We start from the raw sequence: 24836 nt of genomic DNA on the forward strand, positions 1-24836 counted from the left end.
CAGATTGTGGATCGTGATTTTGCATTAAAAGGATCGTGATATGATTGTTTGGAAAGATCGCCCACCCCTTTATTTGACTAATCAATTTTTCAAATTTATGGAGGATTCATTAACCCTTTGGCGAGCTACCGGTAGCTCATGAGCGACGTGTTGGGGACCCTGCCGTAGACCATAACTTCCTTCTTCCAGGTAACTTTTGAGTCTCTCGTGACTCTCCTGTTGAGATGTCCCGTGTGTTTTTTCTCTATGTCGCTCTCCCATTAGACTATGACTGGTAAAGCACCATGTTTGTACAGTCCCCTCCAATCTGTACCCCCTGTAGCTTGTCACTCCTTTAACTCTTTGAGGGCTGAATACTTTTTCCAAAAAACACAGTTTTCTGAAAAGCACCCAAAGCAAGGGTCTCACACATAAATCAACCTAAACTATCAGTTGCTGGGCGCTGTGGCCGCCAGTTCACAGTCTCTTGTGGCTCGAGACACTAACGGGCGGCATGACGGCTGGCAGGAACGCGTGGCAGGACGGCTGCCAGGCTGCCATTGCATGATGGGGGTGGGGACGGCAGCAGCTGTCGTGGTCACAGAGCAATGCAATCTGGTTTGTACCACATGTCATTATGAGTGGCGGTCTTCATCTACACAAACGTGTTCGGCACCACGATTAGCTGGAGATCGATCAACGGATGCCGGTACCTCACTTTTGTTTTCGATCTCCAGATCACTTGCGACAGGTCAGAGTCCAATTCAGCGATAACATGCCGGCTTGTCGTCACGGCCAATACCCTCAGGCTGCCAGATGGAGCTCTCCCTGCAGCATGGAGGTGCCCTGGATACCAGCAGGGAATCATGGACTATGGAGTTTTCCCCTACAAACCTGCTGGATACCCCAGGGCCCAACAGAGGACGCTGCAGAGAGGACCAGAGAGACATACGTGCCCTATAACCCGGAAGTGCGTCATAGACAAATCGACAGCAGGAGTGACGTACTTCCGGGGTGAAGAAAAAGAAGAGTTTTGGACTCGCATGAAGTCACATGGACTGAGGGTTCAGAAGCACTTCCGGGTCACGGACTATAAAAGGACTGTGGCAGCTCCCAGATGGCGAGCTGAGCTGGGTGGAAGGAGGGCAACACGTCTGGGGGTGATTTATTTATTGTATTGTTTAATGAGTATAGTGGAGAGGAGGGTGCTTTGTGCACTGTTGTTTATAAATAAAGTCAACATTTGGACTTTTATCTGGCGTCTGGCGTATTGGACAAGGGTTCAAGGGAGCGATAGCGCCCCCTATCTGTCACAATACAAAACGTCGTCGTCCTCGGAGTAGTTTGCTTTGTGCCTTTGCTTCGATCTCTCGCCAGATGTCGATACCATTTTTAGTCGTTGGTTGCTCTTCACTGTTCCCGCAAGCGCAGGGAATTTCGGTCAAACCAATGAAGCTAACTTTTTCCTTCGAGATTTGAACTAAAATATAATGGCAGGTTTTGTCACCATTTGCAGTTGCTTACTACTCTCAGCTCCTCCCTGCCGACAAAAGTCGACATCCGCCCTGAAAGAGTTAAAATGATCACAGGCCTCCTCACTTTTCTTCTTCTCACACGATCGCTCAGTTTTCGTGAACAGCCGGCAGAGTTTCAGCTGTGCCATACTCTTTCTGTTTCTTTATGGCTGATTTCACCAGACTCCAAGGGATATTCAGTGGCTTGGATATTTTCAGCAAAAGTGGGAGAGAAATCTAAGAAAGTAAAGGAAAGTCAGTTGAAGTGATATGGACATGTGACGAGGGGAGGCAGTGAATACAGTGGGAGAAAGAGTGGTGGGGAAGAGAAAGTGCGGGCGGCCAAAGTGGAGGTGGATGGATAAAGTAAAAGAAGATCTGAAGGAAAAGGGCCTGACTGGAGCGGAGGTGCAGGGCCGAGCTGTCTGATCAGGCACATTGACACCACACTGAAGTGGGATAAGATGAAGATGAAGAGGAAGAAGAAGAAGAAGAAGAAGAAGGATCCCTTACAGATCCAGTCTCAGTTCCTTTATTTTCATTTGTAATCATTTACAGTAAAAAAGGGTGCTGGCATCTTATTTGTTTAAAATCAGATATGAAATCAGCATCTCTGAGAAGCAGTTGTAACTCTTCAACGCATTTGATAACATGATAAAAAAAAAAAAGTAAGAGTAAGGGGGCTTTCCAATTTGCAGAGTCAACAGGCCCCTCCATTATCACCTAATCATTAGGGTTTGGCTGATGCGTCTCTTTACGTTTCAGGGTCTGGAGCCCCCTGAGCAGCAGGACACTTGTCTCAGCTCTCCTAGTCTGGCACCAAGAAAACTCACAAGGCATACTGCAGAAACTGGGCCCGGCTGGAATGGTTACACAGATAGGAGTCCATCTTGGGAATAAACCCATACAGCTGGCCTTTCTTTTATGGTGCAAGGCCGGTCTCAGGAGCTTTACAGAGTCTACAGCAGTGAAGATCTGAGCAGGGAATTTCTTTCCAATAATGCAGTTTTTGATAAAGTGGACATTTTACAATTAGTTTATTGGGTTTTTTTTTCCAATAATGATAAGATTAGGTGGGGTGGACTGTGGGTTAGAAGTGGCGCCTCACAGCTCCAGGGGTCAAACTGCATGGAGATTTCATGCTCTCTCTGTCTGCTTCTGCTTCCTTCCAAAGACTTGCTCTTTAAACAGTCCCATTGTGAAAATACAAATTAAAAAATCATATATAAATATACTTCCTTAAACTATGCTATGGTCAAATATGATTTATCTTATTTCTTACCTCCTAAAGATATATTTTAAAACCTCTGAACCACTGTGCATTTACGAAGTAGCTTTTTAATTTGTTAAATATTATTATTACTAGCTGTAAAATCTAAGTAATTAATGTAGATTTCAGCCTTAACATTTGCATTGCAATACATATGTCTCTGTTATGTGCCATTTGGTATGGGATTCGTAAAAGCAGTGTTACTGTGCGCACCACCTGTTTGAACATATGTCTCTGTTATATGCAATATCCATCCAGCCATTCATAATCCAACCCGCTATATCCTAACTACAGGGTCACGGGGGTCTGCTGGAGCCAATCCCAGCCAACACAGGCGCAAGGCAGGAAACAAACCCCGGGCAGGGCACACACACACACACACACACACCAAGCACACACTAGGGACAATTTTAGGATCGCCAATGCACCTAACCTGCATGTCTTTGGACTGTGGGAGGAAACCCACGTAGACACGGGGAGAACATGCAAACTCCACATAGGGAGGACCTGGGAAGCGAACCCGGGTCTCCTAACTGCGAGGCAGCAGTGCTACCACTGCCTTATTTGCAATGTGGTATGGGATTTGTAAAAACAGTGTTATTGATTGTGATGGGCCCCCTGTTGCAATGAAAAGTACAGTGTATACGTCTCATATGCCATTTAGTATGGGATTTGAAAAAGCAGTTATAATGTTTGTGATGCACCACCTGTTGGAATGACAAATGCAATGCATATGTCTCTGTCATATACAAAGTGGTATAGGATTCGTAAAAGCAGTGTTATTGATTATGATGTGCCCCATATTGCAACGAAAAATGCAGTGTATATCTCCCTGTTATATGCCATTTGGTATGGGATTCATAAAAGCAGTGTTAATGTTTGTGTTGTGCCACCAGTTGGAATGACAAGCACAATGCATTTTATTACTAAAAATGTTTGTGATGTGCCATCTTTTAGAATGACAAAGACATAGCATCCTGATGGACACACAGACTCTTATCCTTTACTTAAGGTTGATTATCGCTACATGGAGTAAACTAAAATGACAATAAATTACTACTGCAATTACAAACTAGTCCGTCCATTTTCCTGACCCACTTATCCAGGGCAGTGTCACGGGGAAGCTCGAGTCTACTCCAGAAATCATTGGGCACAAGACATGAATAACACCTGGGCAGGGCAGGGCACCAGTCCATCATAGGGTGAACGCACACACAAAACACACACGCTACGGCCAGTTTAGTCCCCAAAATGATTTTATGTTCATGTCTGAACTATCTTTCGTATTATTCACATTAAACCCCACGTCAGAGCTTTACATGCACAGAAATGCTTACGTGTTTCTATAGCTGGGAAGCAGCCAGTTTGAGAGTGATGCTGTTACGTACACCGAGACTCAACAGATGTGATGGAGCAGCATTTAATAACAGAACAGTTTAAGTGTTTAGCCACTCGCACACGCTGCTTGGTCGATCTCAAAGGTCAAGTCGCTGATGCTATATTATATATTTTCTATATTCACTGTAATCTTTCATACTGGCTTTACATGTACTCATTGTACACAAACCCTCACATACTGTACACAAGAAGGTCAATGATAAATATCATGTGAATGGTTCAGATGTCTAATAAAGAAAAATGAAATATTTGTGAAATAACACCGTCACTGCGGTGGGCTGGCGTTCTGCCCTGGGTTTGTTTCCTGCCTTGCGCCCTGTGTTGGCTGCGATTGGCTCCAGCAGACCCCCGTGACCCTGTAGTCAGGATATAGCGGGTTGGATGATGGATGGATGGAGTTAGATGTAAATTATTTGAATTTAACGCTCATCATCATCATGTGGTGGGTTGGCGCCCTGCCCGAGATTGGTTCCTGCCTTGCGCCCTGTGTTGGCTGTGATTGGCTCCAGCAGACCCCCGTGAACCTGTGTTCGGATTCAACGGGTTGGACGATGGATGGATGGATGGCTCATCATCATGGGCTGCAAAAGCTTCATTAAGCCTTGGCCTGGAGGTGCTCTGGGTACCTTTGGCAATGATGGCAGGTCACACAATCGTGTGTGTAAATATATATTTTTATATAAGTAGGGGGCTCTGCCCCCTGCACGCTTCACCCACCCACCCCCAGGTTTGGTTTACTGGATATACAATTTAAAGAGATTGTTATTTTCATGGGAATTGTTACATATGCATTATTTTCACTATTACTTTAATACATTTGTAAAAACAATACTTGTCTCTTTCTCGCAGGACGTATAACGCCGTTCATGTTTGAAGGGGGCCGGCGGCTGAGTGCACGCTAAGGAGAAGCGGTCGGATCATCTGCTGGCTTAAATTAAACTGTGTAGTCATGAAATAGAAATAAACTGTGGAAACGTTTTTGAAATATTGTATACCTTTTTTTGCATGCACTGATCAGACCTTTACTGGCATGGTGGCACCTCACAATAAGCAGGCCGCGGCTACAGTTTGCATGTTCTCCCTTTGTCCGTGGGGGTTTCTTCCAGGTAATTCAGCTTCCTCCCACAGTCCCAAGCCAGGCAAGTTTGGTGAAATTCTAAAATGTCCCATTGTGTGTGTGTGTGTGTGTGTGTGTGTCCTTGGATGGACTGGCACCCTGCACAGGGCTTTCTCCTCCTGCCTTATGCCTGATGCTTGCATGATTAGGCTCCAGCTTCCCTGCAACCTTTCTTAGGACAAGCAGGTTTGAAATTAGATAGATGATCAGAATTATTGTTCTAAAGTAAATCTGGAATAATTTTAAAAAATGTCCTTGCACCAAAACCTGTAGCAGATTGCATTGTCTATTTAATTATTTCTTTAAATCTGGTACCAATTTAGGTGTGAGTTTTGTTCTCCATTATGTTCTAGACAGGCATCTCCAACTCTGGTCAAGGAGCTCTGCTGTGTGTTCATCCCAACCTGTTTCTTAATCAGTGACCAGTTTTTGCTGCTGGCTAATTGACTTCTTTGCACTTCATTTTAATTGACTTGCATTTTAAGATTCGGTCCTCTGAACTCGCTCCTCTTTTACCCTGAACAACACCCAACCAGAAATGAGATGTCAAGAGATGAGCTGACAGACGACCAGCTAAGTTGGGGCCTCAAACTTCATCCAGTTTTTATTAAATTAGAAGCTGGTTCTTGTTTATTAACCCTATTATTCAATCCATGGCCACAGCAGATATTTCCAAAACTGTTGATTTTCTTTTTTCTAAGAACTCTGTCAAAATGTTTTGTGGACTTGAGCAGAACATTACCAAGATCTTCACCTTTCTTTATTTTCAGATGTTGTATGATGGACACAGGTTGCTGGTCATGTGTTCTCATTTTGTATTGTGATAGATGGCTTGGCACCTCAACCCGGCCAGATGGAAGGATGGGGAGAGGCAGCAGCTTTTGGACGCTGCCTCCCCCAAAACGCTAGATGGCAGTTCCCCTGAAATATAACAGTGCCCCGAATTCCCACAGGGCATCCTGGGACTTGGAGTGCATTTTCTCAGCCCTGTTGGGTATCGTGGGCGCTGCCAGGAGGAGCTGTAAAAGGACCAAAGGAGTCGTGCCTCACTCATAGCCCGGAAGTACTCACGAGTCACGAGGTCGGGAATTCTGACGTACTACCGGGCTGAAGAAAAGCCAGCTCTGTAGGGGCCCGTGGTCACCGCCCCAATGCCTTGGGGAAGATTTTAGAAGACACCCGGAGAGCTGCCGGGAGGACAGCCGGCACTTCCGCCACGCTGGGGCGTGGCCAAGGGAGGAATGCCGGGAACACCTGGCGCTCATCCGGGAACTGGATAAAGGGGGCCGTCTCCATTCATTCAAGGCTGGAGTCTCGGGAGGCGGAAGGACAAAGCTCAGGAGAGCTGTGGAGGTGGCCCGAAGAGAGGCATTGTGGCCAGGACTGAGTATTTTGGGGGGTTTTTGTGCACGTGACTGGGTCTGTGTGACCAATTTAACTGTAAATATTGTAAATAAACGTGTGGAGGTTGAAAAACAACATGTCCGCCTGTCTGTGTCCGGGCCAAGTCCACAATATATATATCTATATATACTGTATATATAGATACACACAAACTGCTTCCCTCGCCAATCCCTGTGCCTGCGCTACACGTTAGCCCCTTTGCGGTTCTGCTGTTCACGTACGTACAATTTACTAACTATTTTACATTACAGCGAGGAGCCTAATTTACCACATTACAAAATAGTAAAACGTAATAAATTAAAAGTAAATTATGTTTCATGTTGCGTTAAAGGTATTCGTTGTGTAATATGATTTTGTTCTGTATGGCTTTGAAATTAACACGCAAATACTTTTTAAACTTACACTTTTGCTGTAAAACTTCAGTAAAAAACAATTTTTTTGAATTACATTTTTGTCAATATTGCATTAAATTTTGATTTTGGACTTTCATTGTGACAATGCAACATATAACTGCCCGTGAGTGAATTTATTTTCTTTCTCTCCATGAAGTAAAACGTACCAAGCAGTTATATGGGAAGAATGTATTTTCTTCTTGATTTTCATTCTAGGTGTTTCTAATTGTTTAATTAATCCATTATTTACTAATTAGTGGGTCTGACGCTAAAGCACTTGCAGCCTTTGATTATTCCGTGTTGTTTGCCAGCGTGTCTGCTCTGCTCGTTTTTAATTGTCATTAATAAGATAAAACGAAGGTGAAAAACTGCCCAGAGAAAGGGCAAAATAGAATGAAATCAACAAAAGAGAGTGAAGCATTTAAATCGAGAGCAAAAGCAGAAATATTTCTAAATGTCTTATAAATGTGAAAATCACAGCGCTGTGCACTTCTGAATGTGGAATAAGCGAAGCTAATTAGCAGCTAATTAAATGAGCTCAGTGCTCTCAGGTGTTGTCACTGATTAGGAATCCGGTGGAACAAAAACCTGCAGCCACAGGGGGTCCCAGGACCGGGTTTGAGAAGCCCTGCCTTACAGTAAGAAGTGTTTTCAGTATCGAACACCAGAAAGAAGTCTTATAACATTGAAACATACGATTATCACACTTTAAAAACAGATAAGAAACTGACATACAAATGAAATTGATTTATTAATATAGCAAAATAGAAATGGGAATTTCACAAAATAGTGGGATCTTTACAGTAAAATACTATTTTACATTCAAATAACAGTAACACTAAGCGGAGCTTCAGTACAGAAGGGCTACGGGGTGCACAGTAATGGGGGTCCACACACCTTAGTGACAATTCACGGTGAAGCACTAGACGTCTTCTCACTTTAATGACAGACGATCAGCTGTGTCTGTCACGTGTAGCACTGTACCGAAATGAAAACGTCCTATTTACGTTACGTAATAAATTGTCTCTGACAAAACCGTTGTTTGCATTACAAACATACGAAAGGAGAACTGAGAGCCATGCTTTTGTTCAAGTAGTTTTTCCCCAACTCTGTGCCCCACTTAGGGATGTAATGAGCAGCGACGTCTTTGCTTCACTTCTCGGGGTGCTGCGTGTAATCAGCGCCTGCTCCCGGCCTCTTCCTCCTCTCATTGCAATCACTGCTTTGAAATTGGACCACGTAGCTGAAGTGTCGTTCTGTTTCTCATCAGTGTAAAAAATGAATGAATGGAAAACGAACGTATTACCGCCACGGTTTTCACATTCTCGTCAAACTTCGTCGACACCATTGATTCATCTGGCCAACAGATACAGGAACTGGTTAGTTATACAAGTAGATAAGCAAGCGGGAGGCTTGTTAACTTTACTGTACATTTACACAAACTGAAGTACGCTTTGCGTTACCGCGGGTCTGATGGACAGAATTGTCTTTCTTCATTTGCAAAAATTCACACGGTCGATTTACTTTGATTCCTGAACACCTTTAAGTATTTTATAAAAACTGTTTAAGTGCTGCACATTTGTTTTTTCATGACTGATAAATAAAATTATACATTGTATAAGAGTGGTAATTCAATGAAGAAATGTACGAAACACTACAACTATTTACATTTATAACTCCGAAACACAAACTGCCCGCAGCAGAGGTAGTAGTCTTGTCACGTGTACACAGTACAGTGCTGATCAACATACGAGTCACAGCAATGATGGCGTAGGATACAATTACTGCTTCCCCTCCAGTATTTTCACAGTATCCTTTCATACAAAAGGAGGTATTCAATATACAGTATGATTTCAGGCAAAGAGGCGGACATGAAACAACAAACAGTCGATGCTTTGGAGGAAAACAAAATCAACATTAAAAGAGGACTTCAGTTTCCATTCCTGTACGTACAACAAACAAACAAACTCTTTTGTTCAGATGAGATGCCCTGGGAACTTTGACAATGTGCCATACCAAAGGAATAAAGTAACATACTTCTTTCAGTATGTAAAATCTTCATCAAGGTCACCTGAAAGTAAAAGAAAATAGTATTTCATTATAGAGTAAAAAAGCAGCAACTTTTCAAAACTTTAGTTTGAATTGTTCAGGGGTGTTTTCTAATGCACTTGTATGAATGAAACTCCATACAAAAATATAATATATACCCCACGGGTGTCGAACTCCAGGCCTGGAGGGCCACAATGGCTGCAGGTTTTCATTCTAACCCTTTTCCTAATCGGTGACGAGCTTTCACTGCTAATTAACTCCTTTACCCTTCATGTTAATATTCCTGTTTTTAAGGATTCAGTCCTCTGAATTGATTCCTTTCTTCATTAAATGACAGCCACGAGTTAACAGATGACCAGTTAAACTGGGGCTTCAAACTCCTACCACTTTCACTCCAATCACTTTCTTAATGAGAAGCTGATTCTTTCTGTTAATTAAACCCGTAATTTAATTCCATGGCTTGTTGCTGCTCTCATTCTGCCACAGCACATATTTCTAAAGCTGTTGTTTTTCTCCTTTTTCTAAGAACGTCGTCATAATGCTTTCAGGGCCTTACTGAGACCTTTACCTCTCTTTATTTTCACCTATTTTGTGATCGGCGCAGGCGAGTTGGTCATATGGCGGCCTGTTTTGTGTCTCACTGCTGCTAATTAAGGAAAAAGAAATAACTATTTATTTTTATATTAACTTACTGAGTCAAGCTAATTAAAAGAAGTAATCAGCACTAATTAAGAAGATGGTAAGAATGAAAACCTGCAGCCACTGCGGCCCTCCAGGACTGGAGTTCGACACCCCCGATATACCCCGTTGCTTAGACAGGTTTCAAATTTCCTAACCTAATTACCCACAGAAATATATTAGCGGCCTGCCGTTTAGCATCACATGACCTGCTGTCCCAAATTATAATATCGACGTTCAAAGGCGAGGCGTTGTGAATTTCGAATAGAAATAATGCATAGTGCGCCCTGCCCGGGGTTTGATTCCTGACTTGCGCCCTGTGTTGGCTGGGATTGGCTCCAGCAGACCCCCGTGACCCTGTAGTTAGGATATAGCGGGTTGGATAATGCACAGTATAACGTATATAAGGGAGGAACACAGCAAGAGAGTGACAGGTTTGGGATTTCCCCTTAAATTGATATACTAATCTTCTTCTTTTTACTTCGGCTGCTCCCGTTAGGGGTTGCCACAGTGGATCATCTTCTTCCATATCTTTCTGTCCTCCACATCTTGTTCTGTTACCCCCATCACCTGCATGTCCTCTCTCACCACATCCATAAACCTTCTCTTAGGCCTTCCTCTTTTCCATTTCCCTGGCAGCTCTATTGTTAGCACCCTTCTCTCATTATACCCAGCATCTCTCCTCTGCACATGTCCAAACCAACACAATCTCTCCTCTCTGACTTTGTCTCCCAACCGTCCCACCTGAGCTGACCCTCTAATGTCCTCATTTCTAATCCTGTCCCTCCTCGTCACGCCCAATGCAAATCTTAACATCTTTAACACCTCCAGCTCTGTCTCCTGTGCCACCGTCTCCAACCCATGTAACGTAGCTGGTCGGTTCACCGACAAAAGCGCGCTAGACATATGCGCCCCGACAAAACCGCGACCGACAAATGAGCCCCGACAAACCCGTTAACTGGTTTTCGACAAATGCGCGCCGACAAAATCACGACAGAGGCCAAGAGAGTGGGACGCCCATGCTGCAATTCTTCCTACATATGCAGGGCGTGATCTTAACTATCTTAACTATCTGCGTGCCGTGTCTCATAATATTGACTTCTAAAATAAACATTATTATACAGTATATGCTTTAAACTATCCATCCATCGTCTAACCCGCTGAATCCGAATACAGGGTTACGGGGGTCTGCTGGAGCCAATCCCAGCCAACACAGGGCACAAGGCAGGAACCAATCCTGGGCAGGGTGCCAACCCACCGCAGGACACACACAAACACACCCACACACCAAGCACACACTAGGGCCAATTTAGAATCGCCAACCCACCTAACCTGCATGTCTTTGCACTGTGGGAGGAAACCGGAGCGCAGACACGGGGAGAACATGCACGCAGGGAGGACCCGGGAAGCGGAACCCAGGTCTCCTAACTGCGAGGCAGCAGCGCTACCACTGCGCCACCGTGCCGCCCTTGCTTTAAACTAGTAATTCATATTTAATGAAACTTTCGCGATTTTGTCGGGGTGATTTGTTTTAATCGGCGCTATTGTGTTGCCGCGCATATGTCAATCGCGCAAATGTCACATAGCTGGTCTCACTGCCATCCTGTTGACCTTCCCTTTCACTCTTGCTGATACCCGTCTGTCACAATTCACTCCTGACACTCTTCTCCACCCTGCCTGCACTCTCTTTTTCACCTCTCTTCCACAATCCCCATTACTCTGTAAATTGATATTATACATAAATATTTATTTCATTAAAAATGTCACTTTAGTCTCCACACAGGACAATAAACTGAACTTAAACTTTACCTCGCTCCTGGTTACTGTTCAGGTAGACATCTAGTTGATGCAATTCATTAGGACAACACACACACGAGGGCTTCAGCGCGCAGGAGTCGCCTGCTGGGGGGTCTCTGCACAATTCACCCAGTCCGAGACTGGTATCCAGGATCCCCATTGAAAAACTACGAGATCTTTCAGTGCTGCTATCCAAGGTTGTATGGTGTAATTGAGTTTTGTCGGTGAATGTCGCATGCGAAGATTCAGCGTCTGGGCAGATGGCAGCCGACATTGTGCCAGTGTTTAGTTGTGGCACTGTATCAAGATTTTTCAATATACTCTTTATCACGCTGTCGTCCAGTACAGAATCTGGTGCAGATGTAATCAAGCCGGGGGAGCTGTAGGCATGTTGAAGCTGAGGTGTAATATTCACCGACAGATAAGTGGCACTTTCCTTTAGAGCCGGTAACATTAACTTATATATATCAAAGCTTGAAGCTAATGAAGAGATTTGCCTCGCAAGAAGGCTGATCTCCGTCCGTTCTTCCTCACTGTACTGAAATGAGTTTTGTTCTGCGGGTGACACTTCTGTAGTCAGAATACCGGCAGGAGGTACAAACACTGCTGTATTGGTGTATGAAGCGTAAGAGTCGGTGCTTTCTTGAAAGTTTTCAGGAATGCTGAAAGGGTCGATGTAAAAATTAAAGTCTGATACGCCAGCTGACATCTCTGGGAGAGTAATGCTGTCGGGGACAAGCTGAGCCTCATCCGAACTTTTTGAGAAATCATACGGAAATAAGCGACATTGTCTCCCCCCTTCGCTGTTTATTTCGGATATCAAGGCACTGTCCGTACTCAGTACATCTTCCAGAGAGGAAGGCTGTATAGTCACTAAGTCAACAGGCTCCACCAGGGGCTCATTGTTAACCTCAACGGGGTAGTAAGAGTGTAGGTTTTCGAAGGATTCCAACGATCTGTCACCTTCAACTTGAGAATTTGCAATGGAATCTTGATATAAAAAATATGATGAATGAATGTCTTCGGACTGGAAAGAAGAACAGTCTGAACTAGGGCTGTAGGGTGGAGTGCAGGATAAAGGTGTCTCATGCAGCACGTCACTTGAAAAGCTTCTTTCCGACGAGTCCACAAAAGGAGAATATATGCAAACGCTAGGCAAGGAGCTCCTGATTACTTTGGCCATTGGCTCTTCATCTGAATTTCTTGTATCCTGGTGTCTCTTTATACCAAATGCTTGCCCTCTGCATCTTTGACTAATGTTCTGGATCGATGGATTCAAAATATTATGACAAACATAACTGTTCTCTTCTTCTGGGTGAATATATGGACGCAGGAACAAGGCCTCTGCTTCACTGTGAAGAGAAAACATAAATAAATGCATACAATTTATTTATAAAAATTATCCAACAGTTAGGGAATGAACTGTTCCCTCCCATTCTCCTAGCTGACATTTCCTCTGCAGTTTCAAATAACGCACCCTTCCCAATTCACAGTACTGTCTCGATCCAAGAAGTCTCAGTACAGCGAACACAACTAAATGTACCAGTACAGGGAAACAAATGGATTTACTAAATTGCTTATCCTGCAAACCTGAAGTGACTTACAGTTCCTGCATTAGTAGGCAAGTGAATGCGGGACTCATTTACATTTTTCATATACTTTCAGATCAGTCATAATTTAGCTGTAATCTGTTCAATTAATTTTTCCAGCTATTCAACCCTGCCCAAGTACTTTTTATAACACTACTAGGGGGTTCCCTCCGGCCTGCGCTACGTGCCAGGCAATTCGCATCTCTGCCGCTCATGTTGTGAAGAGAGGGGATGAACGCACCCCAAAAGGAGATGCAGTCGCTCCTCCGACACCCCCTCTTAAACGGCGATACAATGGGAAACGGGTTGTTTTTGTTACCTCCTCTTTGCTCGATCAACTGCTGCTGCTTATCCCCCCTCTTCACAACGCGAGCAGCAGAGACGTGAAGTGGCTGGCACGTAGCGCAGGCGAGGGGGATTGGCAAGCGAAGCAAGCAGGGGGCGCTTTGAACATTTAAAAGCCTGTACAGCAGCTGTCCTACTCTTTGTCTTTTATTTCCGGCCCCAGGCGTGGTTAAAAATCTTTTAGCACAAAGTCGCGTCTCGCGGTGAGAGTTCTTGAGATTTTTTTAGTATAGAATTTAAATATGGAATAAGAATCTGAAAATCTAACAACATCACATTAAAGTTTGATAAATTCTGACAAGACTGATACCAAGCAAAATATATGTAAGTTTTAAAATAAGCCCCATTTAAAGCGTGACAAAAAAAAGTCACATGAAATCATTGCACTTTGAGGCTTAGGATTTTATATATATATATATAATTTAGTGAGATATGGTCGGCCATTCATCCCGGCCAATACCCCCAGGCTGCCAGATGGAGCCCTCCTTGCAGCATAGAGGTGCCCCAAATGCCAGCAAGGAATTATGGACAGTGGGATTATAATGTACAGCCTTGCTGGATACCAAGGGGGCCGCTAGGAGTCGCTGTAGGGAGGCCCAGGGATTTATATTTCCCCTATAGCCCGGAAGTATTTCCAAGTCACAGGAACCCAGAAGTGATAGAAAAATCACATGGACTGAGGGACAAACACTTCCGGGTCAAGAATTATAAAGGACTCTGGGAAATCCCAGACGGACGAGCTGAGTTGGGAGGCAGGGTGGCTAAGCATCTGGGAGAGGAGGATTGTGATTTTGGATTATTGTATTGTTTATTGGAGAATTGTGAAGAGGAGCGTGCTTTGTGCACATTATTATTATCCATCCATCCATCCATTTTCTAACCCGCTGAATCCGAATACACGGCCAATCCCAGCCAACACAGGGCACAAGGCAGGAATCAATCCTGGGCAGGGTGCCAACCCACCGCAGGACACACACAAACACACCCACACGCCAAGCACACACTAGGGCCAATTTAGAACCGCCAATCCACCTAACCTGCATGTCTTTGGATTGTGGGAGGAAACCCACGCAGACACGAGGAAAACATGCAAACTCCACGCAGGGAGGACCCGGGAAGCGAACCCGGGTCTCCTAACTGCGAGGCAACATTTTTATTATAATAAATTAATTATTTTGGACTTTTATCTGGTGTCTGATGTGTGGTCTGAGGGTACAAGGGAGCAAGAAATCCCAAATCTGTCACTATATATATATATATATATATATATATATATATATATATATATATATATATATAAATAAATAAGAGAGAGAGAGAGAGAGAGAGAGAGTAGATAAAAACTCCCAACATGGGCTCAATCAGATTTCAGCCATTGCCTAAAAGTGTTTATATAAAGTGCATTGGCCATTCTAAATTGTCCCTAGTGTGTGCTTGGTGTGTGTGTGTGTGCCCTGCAGTGGGCTGGCTCCCTGCCCAGGGTTTGTTTCCTGCCTTGCACCCTGTGTTGGCTGTGATAGGCTCCAGCAGACCCCCGTGACCCTGTAGTTAGGATACAGCGGGTTGGATAATGGATGGATGGATAAAGTACACCTAAAATACATTTTCAAACTATTGAGAAATTGTACAGAAAAACACTGCAATTTTAGAAATTTCAATCGTCCCCAATATTAAAAAATTGACAAAGCAGGTTTAACAAAAACCATAAGCACACCTACCTAATGATGAAGGTGGTACATGCCACTGACTGGCTGTCTGACACATAGAGGGCTCTAACGTAGACCCAGGTCCAGTCACGAACCTTGTGGTGGAGCCGGACGACCATTTCAACATTTGATACTTCATTCCTTTGTACTGTAAATGAAAATTACATATCAGCAAATACAGATAAAGGAAACTACTGCAATGTAAGTAACAGCAGATGTATAACTGATGTTTACTTTATAAAGAGTTACAGAAAAACAAGTGCATTTACACTATATAGCCAAAAAAAAAAAAAAAAAAAGGAAACGTGACTATTAGTAAACATCTAAAATAGAGCATAAAATAGGAATGATGACCAAAAGATGAATTAATTCAATAGGAAAACCCAACACAGTTTACCAGAAGAAAACTCAAAATGTAGGGTGGCATGGTGGTGCAGTGGGTAGCGCTGCTGCCTCACAGTTAGGAGACTCCCTGTGTGGAGTTTGCATGTTCTCCCCGTGTCTGCATGGGTTTCCTCCCACAGTCCAAAGACATGCAGGTTAGGTGCATTGCCGATTCTAAATTGTCCCGAGTGTGTGTGTGTGCCCTGCGGTGATCTGGCACCCTGCCCGGGGTTTGTTTCCTGCATTGTGCCCTGTGTTGGCTGGGATTGTCTCCAGAAGACCCCCGTGATGCTGTAGTTAGGATATAGCGGGTTGGATAGTGGATGGATGGAAACTCAAAATGTGGCAACTTAAGAAAATATTCTTTGATATTATTAGTTTTGAAGATTATTTCCTTACATACAGGTATCTAAAGGTTTGGGAAACAACAAGCAGATGTTATAGATTCTGATTTGATGAAACATTTGATAACATATAACTGACAAATCAGTCAGTCTTTGTCCAAACCGCTATATCCTAACACAGGGTCACAGGGGTCTGCAGGAGCCAATCCCAGCCAGCACTGGGCACAAGGCAGGAAACAAACCCCAGGCAGGGCGCCAGCAGGGCAGACACACACACACACACACACGCACTACAGACAAGTTAGGGTCACAGATGCACCTAACCTGCATGTCTTTGGACTGTGGGAGGAAACCCACGCAGACACGGGGAGAACATGCAAACTCCACGCAGGGAGGACACGGAAAGCGAACCCCAGGTCTCCTTACTGCGGGTCAGCAGTGCTACTACTGCACCACCATGCTGCCCAACTAACAAATCAATATGTTATAAAAGTATCAAAGCAAGAATCGATCATTTATTAGGAGGGACAGAAAAGGAATGTTAGGAAGAACAGAATCATTGAATTAGGCCTCAGCTACTTAAAATTAGGCAAAATCACTCATGCCATTTGCATTTTTTGTAATACTTCATTTAGGCACATTACTGAACAGAGGGCCATAACTATAATGATAATCATAATAATAATTACAGTTATATGGTGCTGTTCTCACTGTCACTGCTCAAAGCACGTAATCAGAGGAGAACCACTTCAACCACCACCAATGAGTAGCAACCACCTGGATGATGCAACGGGAGTCATTATTGCCCCAGTACACTCACATTAGCTACTAGGTGGTGACATGGTGAGAGAGACAGACAGACAATTTGAAAAAGGGGGTGATTAGGGGGCCAGAATGACGAGGACATGGAGGACAGTTTAGCCAGGACATCAGGATACACCCTACTCTTTACAAAGCATGCCCAGGGATCTTGAATGACCACAGCGAATCAGGACCTCAGTTTTATGTCTCATCCGAAGGACAATGCCATATTTTTAGCACAATGTCCCCATCATTGCACTGGGGCATTGACATCCGCATCCAAACCACAGGGTTTGTAACCCTACTGGACTCACCAACACCTCTTCTAGCAGCAGCAGCCCAAGCTTGTCCTAGATGGGATGGGCCTGAAGACGCTTAGCTTTAGGTGGATGACCTGCTCTGAAGCGCATGTGGCATGGAATACCTCTATGGTCTCTTGAGACTTTTTTACCAAGATGTAAATTCAAACATCTAGTCCCCTAACTCGGAACACACACACACACACACACACACACACACACACACACAGACACACACCACACACAGACACACACTCACACACAGAGACAGACACACACTCACACACAGAGACAGACACACACACACACACAGACAGACACACACTCACACACAGACGCACACACACACAAAGACAGAGACACACAGAGACAGAGACACACACACACAGAGACAGACACACACACACAGACAGACGCACACACACACAAAGACAGAGACACACAGAGACAGACACACACACACACAGAGACAGACACACACACACAGACAGACGCACACACACACAAAGACAGAGACACACAGAGACAGAGACACACGCACACACACACACACACACACAGACACACACACACACACACAGACAGACACAGACACAGACACACACACAGAGACACACACAGACACAGACACAGACACACACACAGAGACAGACACACACAGACACAGAGACACACACAGACAGAGACACACAGAGACAGAGACACATGCACACACACACACACACACGTAACTCTGAAGTGGAAGAAAAATACAAAATGAGAAAACGTACACAGCATTTTATGTTTGATCACAGCCACTTTGAGATCATCAGGATGAAGCAGATGGTACCAAGATTGATCAGCGAGCTCTTCTGCAGAATATCCAAGATGGCAAAACAAACTACAAACAAAGAACAAGGGAGTCAAATATAATTCTGAGCACAAAAGCATTTGGTTTTTTTTTAAGTGCCAATTTCACAGTAAAGACTAAATACTTCCTATTAAAACACAGACTTACTGATGAAATGGAAATCGTATTAATAACTGTACATTACCTCTTAGGGACTTCAGCAAACTTCATATCCAGGTGATGAAGCGTTTTGAACTGATTCACCCACAAACAAGTTTCGAAATCTTGCAGCCGGTTTACAGTAGGGGTGCACAGGGCAATGAAAACTGGACTGGAATTCATGACCAGAGACATGTTTTGAAACCTGCCCTGGACCAGCACTGAACTGTTATTGCCATGCTTCATACGGAATGCCTTAGAAGTGTGCATGTGACACACAAAAGAGATTTCTACAAAAAGAAACAAAAGAAAAAGTATAGTAGGCATCTGTAATTTGTGAAAGACATCAAATACGCACATTACAAAGTATGCATTGTCGGCCGAGTCATACTGTACCTCCTTCCAGTGAAGAATCTGAATGAAGCTTTTCCTTTACCGATGCCTGATCAGTATGTTCAATGAGGTCATAAAAACTATCATTTTGCAATAAATCCACCTGTCCCAAAAAAAAAACAAACAAAAAAAACAAATTGAACAAAGGTTCGCCGCCCATCCATCTTTACAAACACATTTTTCCTCTTCACAGTCAGAGGCAGCCAGAGCCGAAGCTAGGAATGAATGCCACTCTAACAGAAAATACAGACCAGCCGATAAACATCATAACAGTCTGTGTTTAGACTATGACAGGAAATTACAAAGGAATTTCATAAAACACACACAGACTCATTTATATCAAATTCTCAAATCATGAGAAAATATCATGGCAAGCAGGGAAAGAAAACCCAAATAATTCACTTTCAAAATACACTAAAATGTCATATGAACAAAACCATTTAAAACATTAACTTTATCATACAAACTATTTACGTTTTAATACTGGTAAAAAAAAAAAAAAATTGTAAATGCACATTTTTAACTGAAAAAACAAACAACAGTACAGAAAATATTTCATTCAATCAATAAATCCTTTCATGACCGTAACTATATGCCACATATATACTTCTTTTTCTAGCGCTGGTTTGAAAGGCTCAGTAAACTTAATGGAACATATCATAAAAAGTAACGACTATCTTCTCAGTAAACATTTACAAAAATCCAAGCCCTCTTTTATAAAAGTCAAACAGATCAGCAAATTTGAACCTACCCTGGAGATACCAAGATATTCTGTCACGTTATCCGAGATATACGTCAGTTTTCCCTCACTTGACACAGCAACAACAAAACCAGGAAGAGCTTGTAGGAAGTCTTCGTGTGGAATTGGAGATGTTGCTTCACTTTCCCTTTGAATCCCTGAATAAAGTCATTTAAGCAATGCACAGTGTGAGTTCAGCTTTGGAGTTATTTAAAAGAATTTAAAATTCAAAATTGCAGAAACTAAATACGAGCACAATGGCTTACCTTGCCATAGCAAAGACTTTCTGATGTAGGCACAGACAACGGACATGGTGTGCAGGTAGGACAGATGTTCCTTTTCTTCTTCGGAGATGGGAAGCAAAGCTCGCATGTTCCTGATTTCTGTGTTAATGTGGTCTCTTCTAGCCTTGGATGCTCCTTTGGTTGATCTGTGTGACCAAGACTATACAACTCAGCTTCGGAGTAACACAGCAATCCGTTCCTTACAGACATTACTTTAAAAGTGCCAAAGTAAACGTAAACTGTCTATACTTTGTGGGAATTATTATTTTTGAATGATGATTATTAAGGAAGACTATGCTGTAGCTTATACTGTGATAATTGTTAAGTGTTGACATGAGCTGGATAGAGAATTGTCTTCAATGCAATATTAAATGAAAGCCTAGCAAGCAAGGTACTTTGTGTCATACTGCATAGAGAATGGCATTTAAAATTGTCAAAAGAGATTAAAACACAAATTAAAATGAATTTGGGTGGCACCGTGGGTAGCGCTGCTGCCTTGCAGTTAGGAGACCCGGGTTCGCTTCCTGGATCCTCCCTGCGTGGAGTTTGCATGTTCTCCCCGTGTCTGCGTGGGTTTCCTCCCACAGTCCAAAGACATGCAGGTTAGGTGCATTGGCGATCCTAAATTGTCCCTGGTGTGTGTGCTTGGTGTGTGGGTGGGTGTGTGTGTGTGCCCTGCGGTGGGCTGGCACCCTGCCCGGGGTTTGATCCTTCCTTGCACCCTGCGCTGGCTGGGATCAGCTCCAGCAGACCCCCGTGACCCTGTAGTTAGGATATAGCGGGTTGGAGACTGATGACTGACTGAGAATGAATTTGAGTCATAGGTGCCTCAGATGTGTAAGGTAGCCTTTTATTGTGTTAAAATTGTTATTTGATTTAATAGTCATCTGCCAGGGGGGTCTGCTGGAGCCAATCCCAGCCAGCACAGGACGCAAGGCAAAGAACAAATCCCCGGGCAGGTCGCCAGCCCACCGCAGGGCACACACACACACACACTAGGGACAATTTAGGATCACCAATCCACCTAACCTGCACGGGGAGAACATGCACACTCCACGCAGGGAAGACCCGGAAAGTGAACCCAGGTCTCCTAACTGCGAGGCAGCAGCACTACCCACTGTGCCACCGTGCCGCCCTATTTGATTTAATATTTTTAATGAAATGTTATTACTGCATGGTGGTGTGAGAAAAAATATTTACTGAATAACAAAATAAAACATAAAGGCATATACATAATCTGTACCAGACCTCCAACAGATAATAATCTTATTGTATTACACTTCAATACATTTATTAAAAGGATCACTCATTTTCTAAGTTTTCATTTGTCATTACGGAGATTCAGCGAGATTGTTCTTATACCATTTGCAATTAAAACAAGGCAAGAGCCAATCCCCAACATGATGCCAGTCCACACCTAATAGTAATAATAATACTTGTTATTTATATAGTGCCTTTCTCATGCTAGGCACAACTGTGCACATATCCATCTTTTTAATGGATCCATTTTTGGAATCAACAGCCCAAGCATCAAAAAGTTATATTTGTTTGACTTATATAAGGTTAATTTAGATTTAGCAGTAAATCAAATCAAATATTTTAATATAACACAATGTTTGTTTTTTTCGGTCCTCTAAAGTTTACTTACTGGCCCTGGCTGGATATTCCGTTAGCATATATAACATTTTAGCCAAAGTAACTGAATCTCACCATGGCAGGTCACTTAGCTGTCATATTTATAAAAAGTGCATGGTTACAACTTGCATTACAATTGAAAAACTATCTAAGTGCTCCACACTGTCTTCAGGGGAAAGTAATATAAATGAATAAAGTGAAATGAACAGAAACATGCTAGGGTGCCTACAGGTCCTTTATTAAATAATCAGTCATGTACAATTCTAATCTCTTTACAATTCGTAAATGCTTATACTTTGTTAATTTACTTATAGATAATTCTTGTTATATGTATATTTGTGCATTTTGTTACTGTGCAGTTTCTTTCTGGATTAATAAAATTTCTATGTAAAAATGTCTCTATACACACAGTATGTTATATACAACTACAGTATAATTCTTATAATACAGTATAATACTATTCCGGGCTTGGTTTTCACCACTGCGGTCATTTAAGTTTTACTATACAAGGATCTGGCATACTTCTATTTTAAAAGAATTTATTCATCTATTTTTGAAGATACATTTCCATTATGTGTTCATGGAGATCTGGAGCCTATCCTGGCAGTTAAACCCATTACCAGTCCTTCATGCAATGGGGACACCATTCCACAGCTAAGCATATTCACTTACAACGGACCTAATCAGGATTACCAGTCTGTTCTGGGGGAGAAAACATGAAATCCCCAGTGCAAAGCGTAACAAATTTGCAGAGAGCATGCGAGCCTCACACAGAAGGTAACCCTTACTGAAAAATAAAGAAGGTTGCAAGTACTGTGGTGTGGCAGTTCTAACCACAGTACCACTTTCTCTACACTATGCCCACTGCTACCAAGATTGGTTCCACAACCCCATACATATTTACATAATAGCTGGTCTGAAATAAAAACTTATGTTAAATAAGAATAGCCTGAGTAATAAAGTTTCTCCTAAAATTGAGTAAAGACTCATCATCAACTTTGATAAATACTTCATTTTGTTGCATATACTGTAGAAGCGTGTGTAAGTAGCAACAAATATACACCCACACCCACATATAGATAGATAGATAGATAGATAGATATCTATCTCTCTCTCTATATATATATATATATATATTATATATATATATATATATATATACACTTCAGACGTTGAGGTTGTGGGTTCAAATCCAGTGACCATAAGCAAGTCACTTCACCTGCTTGTGCTCCAGCTGGATAAACAAAGTAAATATAAAAGTTGTTTCTCATATGTTAAAAGTCCCCGTTATTATATGCGTCAGCTAACTAATACGTGATAATAATATATTAAGTACTGGCATCAATAAGTGAACGTTCCTTTGAGGTTTTGCAGACGAACAGCACTGAGGGCACATCGGTTAATATCAATTACGCATCGGCCTCGGCGATCCTACCTGAAAGGCTTTAAAGTGGTCCTTTCCGCAGTGACTGTCCTTGCGGCGAAGCATCCCGGTTTGCGCTGGGGATCCTCGGGTTGGGCAGCATCGGGAGTGATGAAGTTTCTGCAGCTCACCGTCATTGTCCTGTAGGAAAGATTCGAACACAGGCGTCAAGCGTTGTGGAACTCAACTTTAAACATGTGTCATCGCATTAGTCACTGTCGCCTCGAGACTAATAATGCACAATGTACTAAAGTTTGGTCCCAAAGATAATGCAAACTTCGCGCAGATGGATGTGTTCGTAACTCCACCTTAAATGCTGCTCAAGCGCACGCATCATTAAGGTGTACTTTAAGTGTACTACGATCTCGGACGTACACCTGCCGCTTCTAGCGCACTTTACCTCACTGGCCGCTGCCGCCTAGCTCCTCTGGCTGGCGGACTGGCCTCGGGCCCTTTTTATATGTTGTCCGGCCAGAGGGTGAACCTGATACTGTGTTTGAAACTCAGCGTGTGTTTAAAAAAACTGCGATTTTGTGACGCAATGCCAAGCGCGAGTTTATTTTTAGCAAGCCGCAATTTAAAAATAACCGCCGCGAGACAGCGCCCCCTGGGAGACGCGCTGGAGTATTCGGACTTGCTCGAGTAGGCGGGGAGAAGGCCGTCGCGCGCGCGCGCGCCCGTCGACTGAGTGATGAGTCTCCCTGCAGAAGCGGCCGCCGCCACGCTAGACTTATCATTGATCCCTTTGATCGTGGCCTATAGTTGCCGCTGGTGGCGATGTGGCTACGGCGTGTGTTATCTCTGCATTGTGAAGTTGCCCTAATCAGAAAGTGCAGCTGCCTGCATCCAAGCGCGAAGTGGCAAGGCATGATGAATCACGGAGGCGAGCGCCGGCAGAGGCCACGCGGGAGGCGAGTGGAGTGTTTCCTGCCCATGCCGTGCCACTCTTGTTTATTTACCATTCGCCAAGGGCTCCATGTCGCATGTCACATCGTGACGAGGCGGCGGGCACGACCACAGCCTCGAATGTTTGCATAGGACACCTTAGAAGCTGCAAAAATACACGGAGCGGGAATAGTATTGAGAGCAGGTTGGAAGCTTGTTTAATTAACTGTCTAATGTCACGTTATTCGATTTAAACACGCGCAGGAGCACTAGCGGTGACAGGACTATTTGAGTGATGGGACGGTAATTGACACACTGCACGTTTGTATGGGGGGTATTTGTGGCCTTGTGTTACATTTGAGAATAAACTGAACAGAAACATGTATAAAAGAACATTTAATTAAGGAATTAATGTACCCATTTGATTTTGATTCATATTTTACTGTAACAAAATAAATAATTAAAATACAGCCGCCTTACGGCTAATATGAAACTCAAATCAGTTGTAGACCGAATAAACCAAAAACATAAAGCATTCATAATACAGGCCATCAATGAAAATCATGGAATGTCACAAACCTTTCAGCTGGCCAGTGGTGAGCAACGTCGGTCCAGGGGGGGCTGCGGGTTTTTGTTCCAACCCAGTTGCTTAAATATGACGGACGTTACAAAACTTTCCACACTTTGTTTTAACTATTTATTAAGAATTTCAAAAACAAATGACATCACTTTTCTTCATAGTCACCATCCTTTGTGATGCACTGCTCCCAGCGTCATACCAACCTTTTAATGCCCAATTACTCCTCCTCCTCCTCCCGCCGCCTTCACCGTTTCCAAGAAAAATATTAAAGTGCGGAAACTTTTTGAACGTCCCTTGTAGAAACTATTCCTTACCAATGACAGGTCTTATTTCATTTCAAGGCTTGTTAGTGTTTTAACTCTGCTATGTCAGGTCATTCTTGTATCGTAGATTTTGTTTTTCTTTCCAAGAATATCATCCAAATGATTAGAAATTCTCAGTTCTTCACTCTTTTCTCTTCAGTTTTCTTCCAAATATTTTATTATACCAGATAGTGCCTGATGAATACACGCAGGTGTAAACGGATTCAAAGTAAATGGAGAACTGCTGGTTCCTTTGTCATCTCCATCTTATCTATAATAAGGAGCAAAAGACTAAAATAAGTAATCAAGGGTGGGAAATCTACACAAGTGAGACAACTCAAATGAAATATTACTAGAGCAATAAATGCTTCATCGGCAATAATAACTTCTTATTAAGAAACTGGATTGGAACAAAAACCTGCAGCCTTCCAGGACTGACGTTGCTCACCACTCAGTCTTAGACCAAGTAGACTGTACAAGTTAAATATTAATTATACAAACATGAAAACATAACACATATATACACTGAACAAGACGTTTC

At 43.0% G+C, this 24836-nt stretch overlaps 1 protein-coding gene across 1 annotated transcript; it reads right to left on the reverse strand.

Annotated features, from left to right (window-relative positions):
• Positions 1 to 7851: 7851 nt before the first annotated feature.
• npas4l (neuronal PAS domain protein 4 like) lies at positions 7852 to 23005 on the reverse strand. Its single transcript, XM_039737744.1, has 10 exons — positions 22929 to 23005; positions 22541 to 22669; positions 19453 to 19616; positions 19199 to 19344; positions 18451 to 18550; positions 18101 to 18344; positions 17837 to 17946; positions 15251 to 15386; positions 11611 to 12950; positions 7852 to 9145 (listed from the first exon to the last, which is right to left on the reverse strand). Exons 2-10 carry the CDS (start codon positions 22663 to 22665, stop codon positions 9117 to 9119), a joined length of 2394 nt encoding a protein of 797 aa, XP_039593678.1. The 5' UTR covers positions 22666 to 22669; positions 22929 to 23005; the 3' UTR covers positions 7852 to 9116.
• Between the last annotated feature and the right edge of the window lie 1831 nt (positions 23006 to 24836).

This window comes from Polypterus senegalus, chromosome 16 (genome assembly GCF_016835505.1).
Source record: "Polypterus senegalus isolate Bchr_013 chromosome 16, ASM1683550v1, whole genome shotgun sequence".
Lineage (NCBI taxonomy): Eukaryota > Metazoa > Chordata > Cladistia > Polypteriformes > Polypteridae > Polypterus > Polypterus senegalus.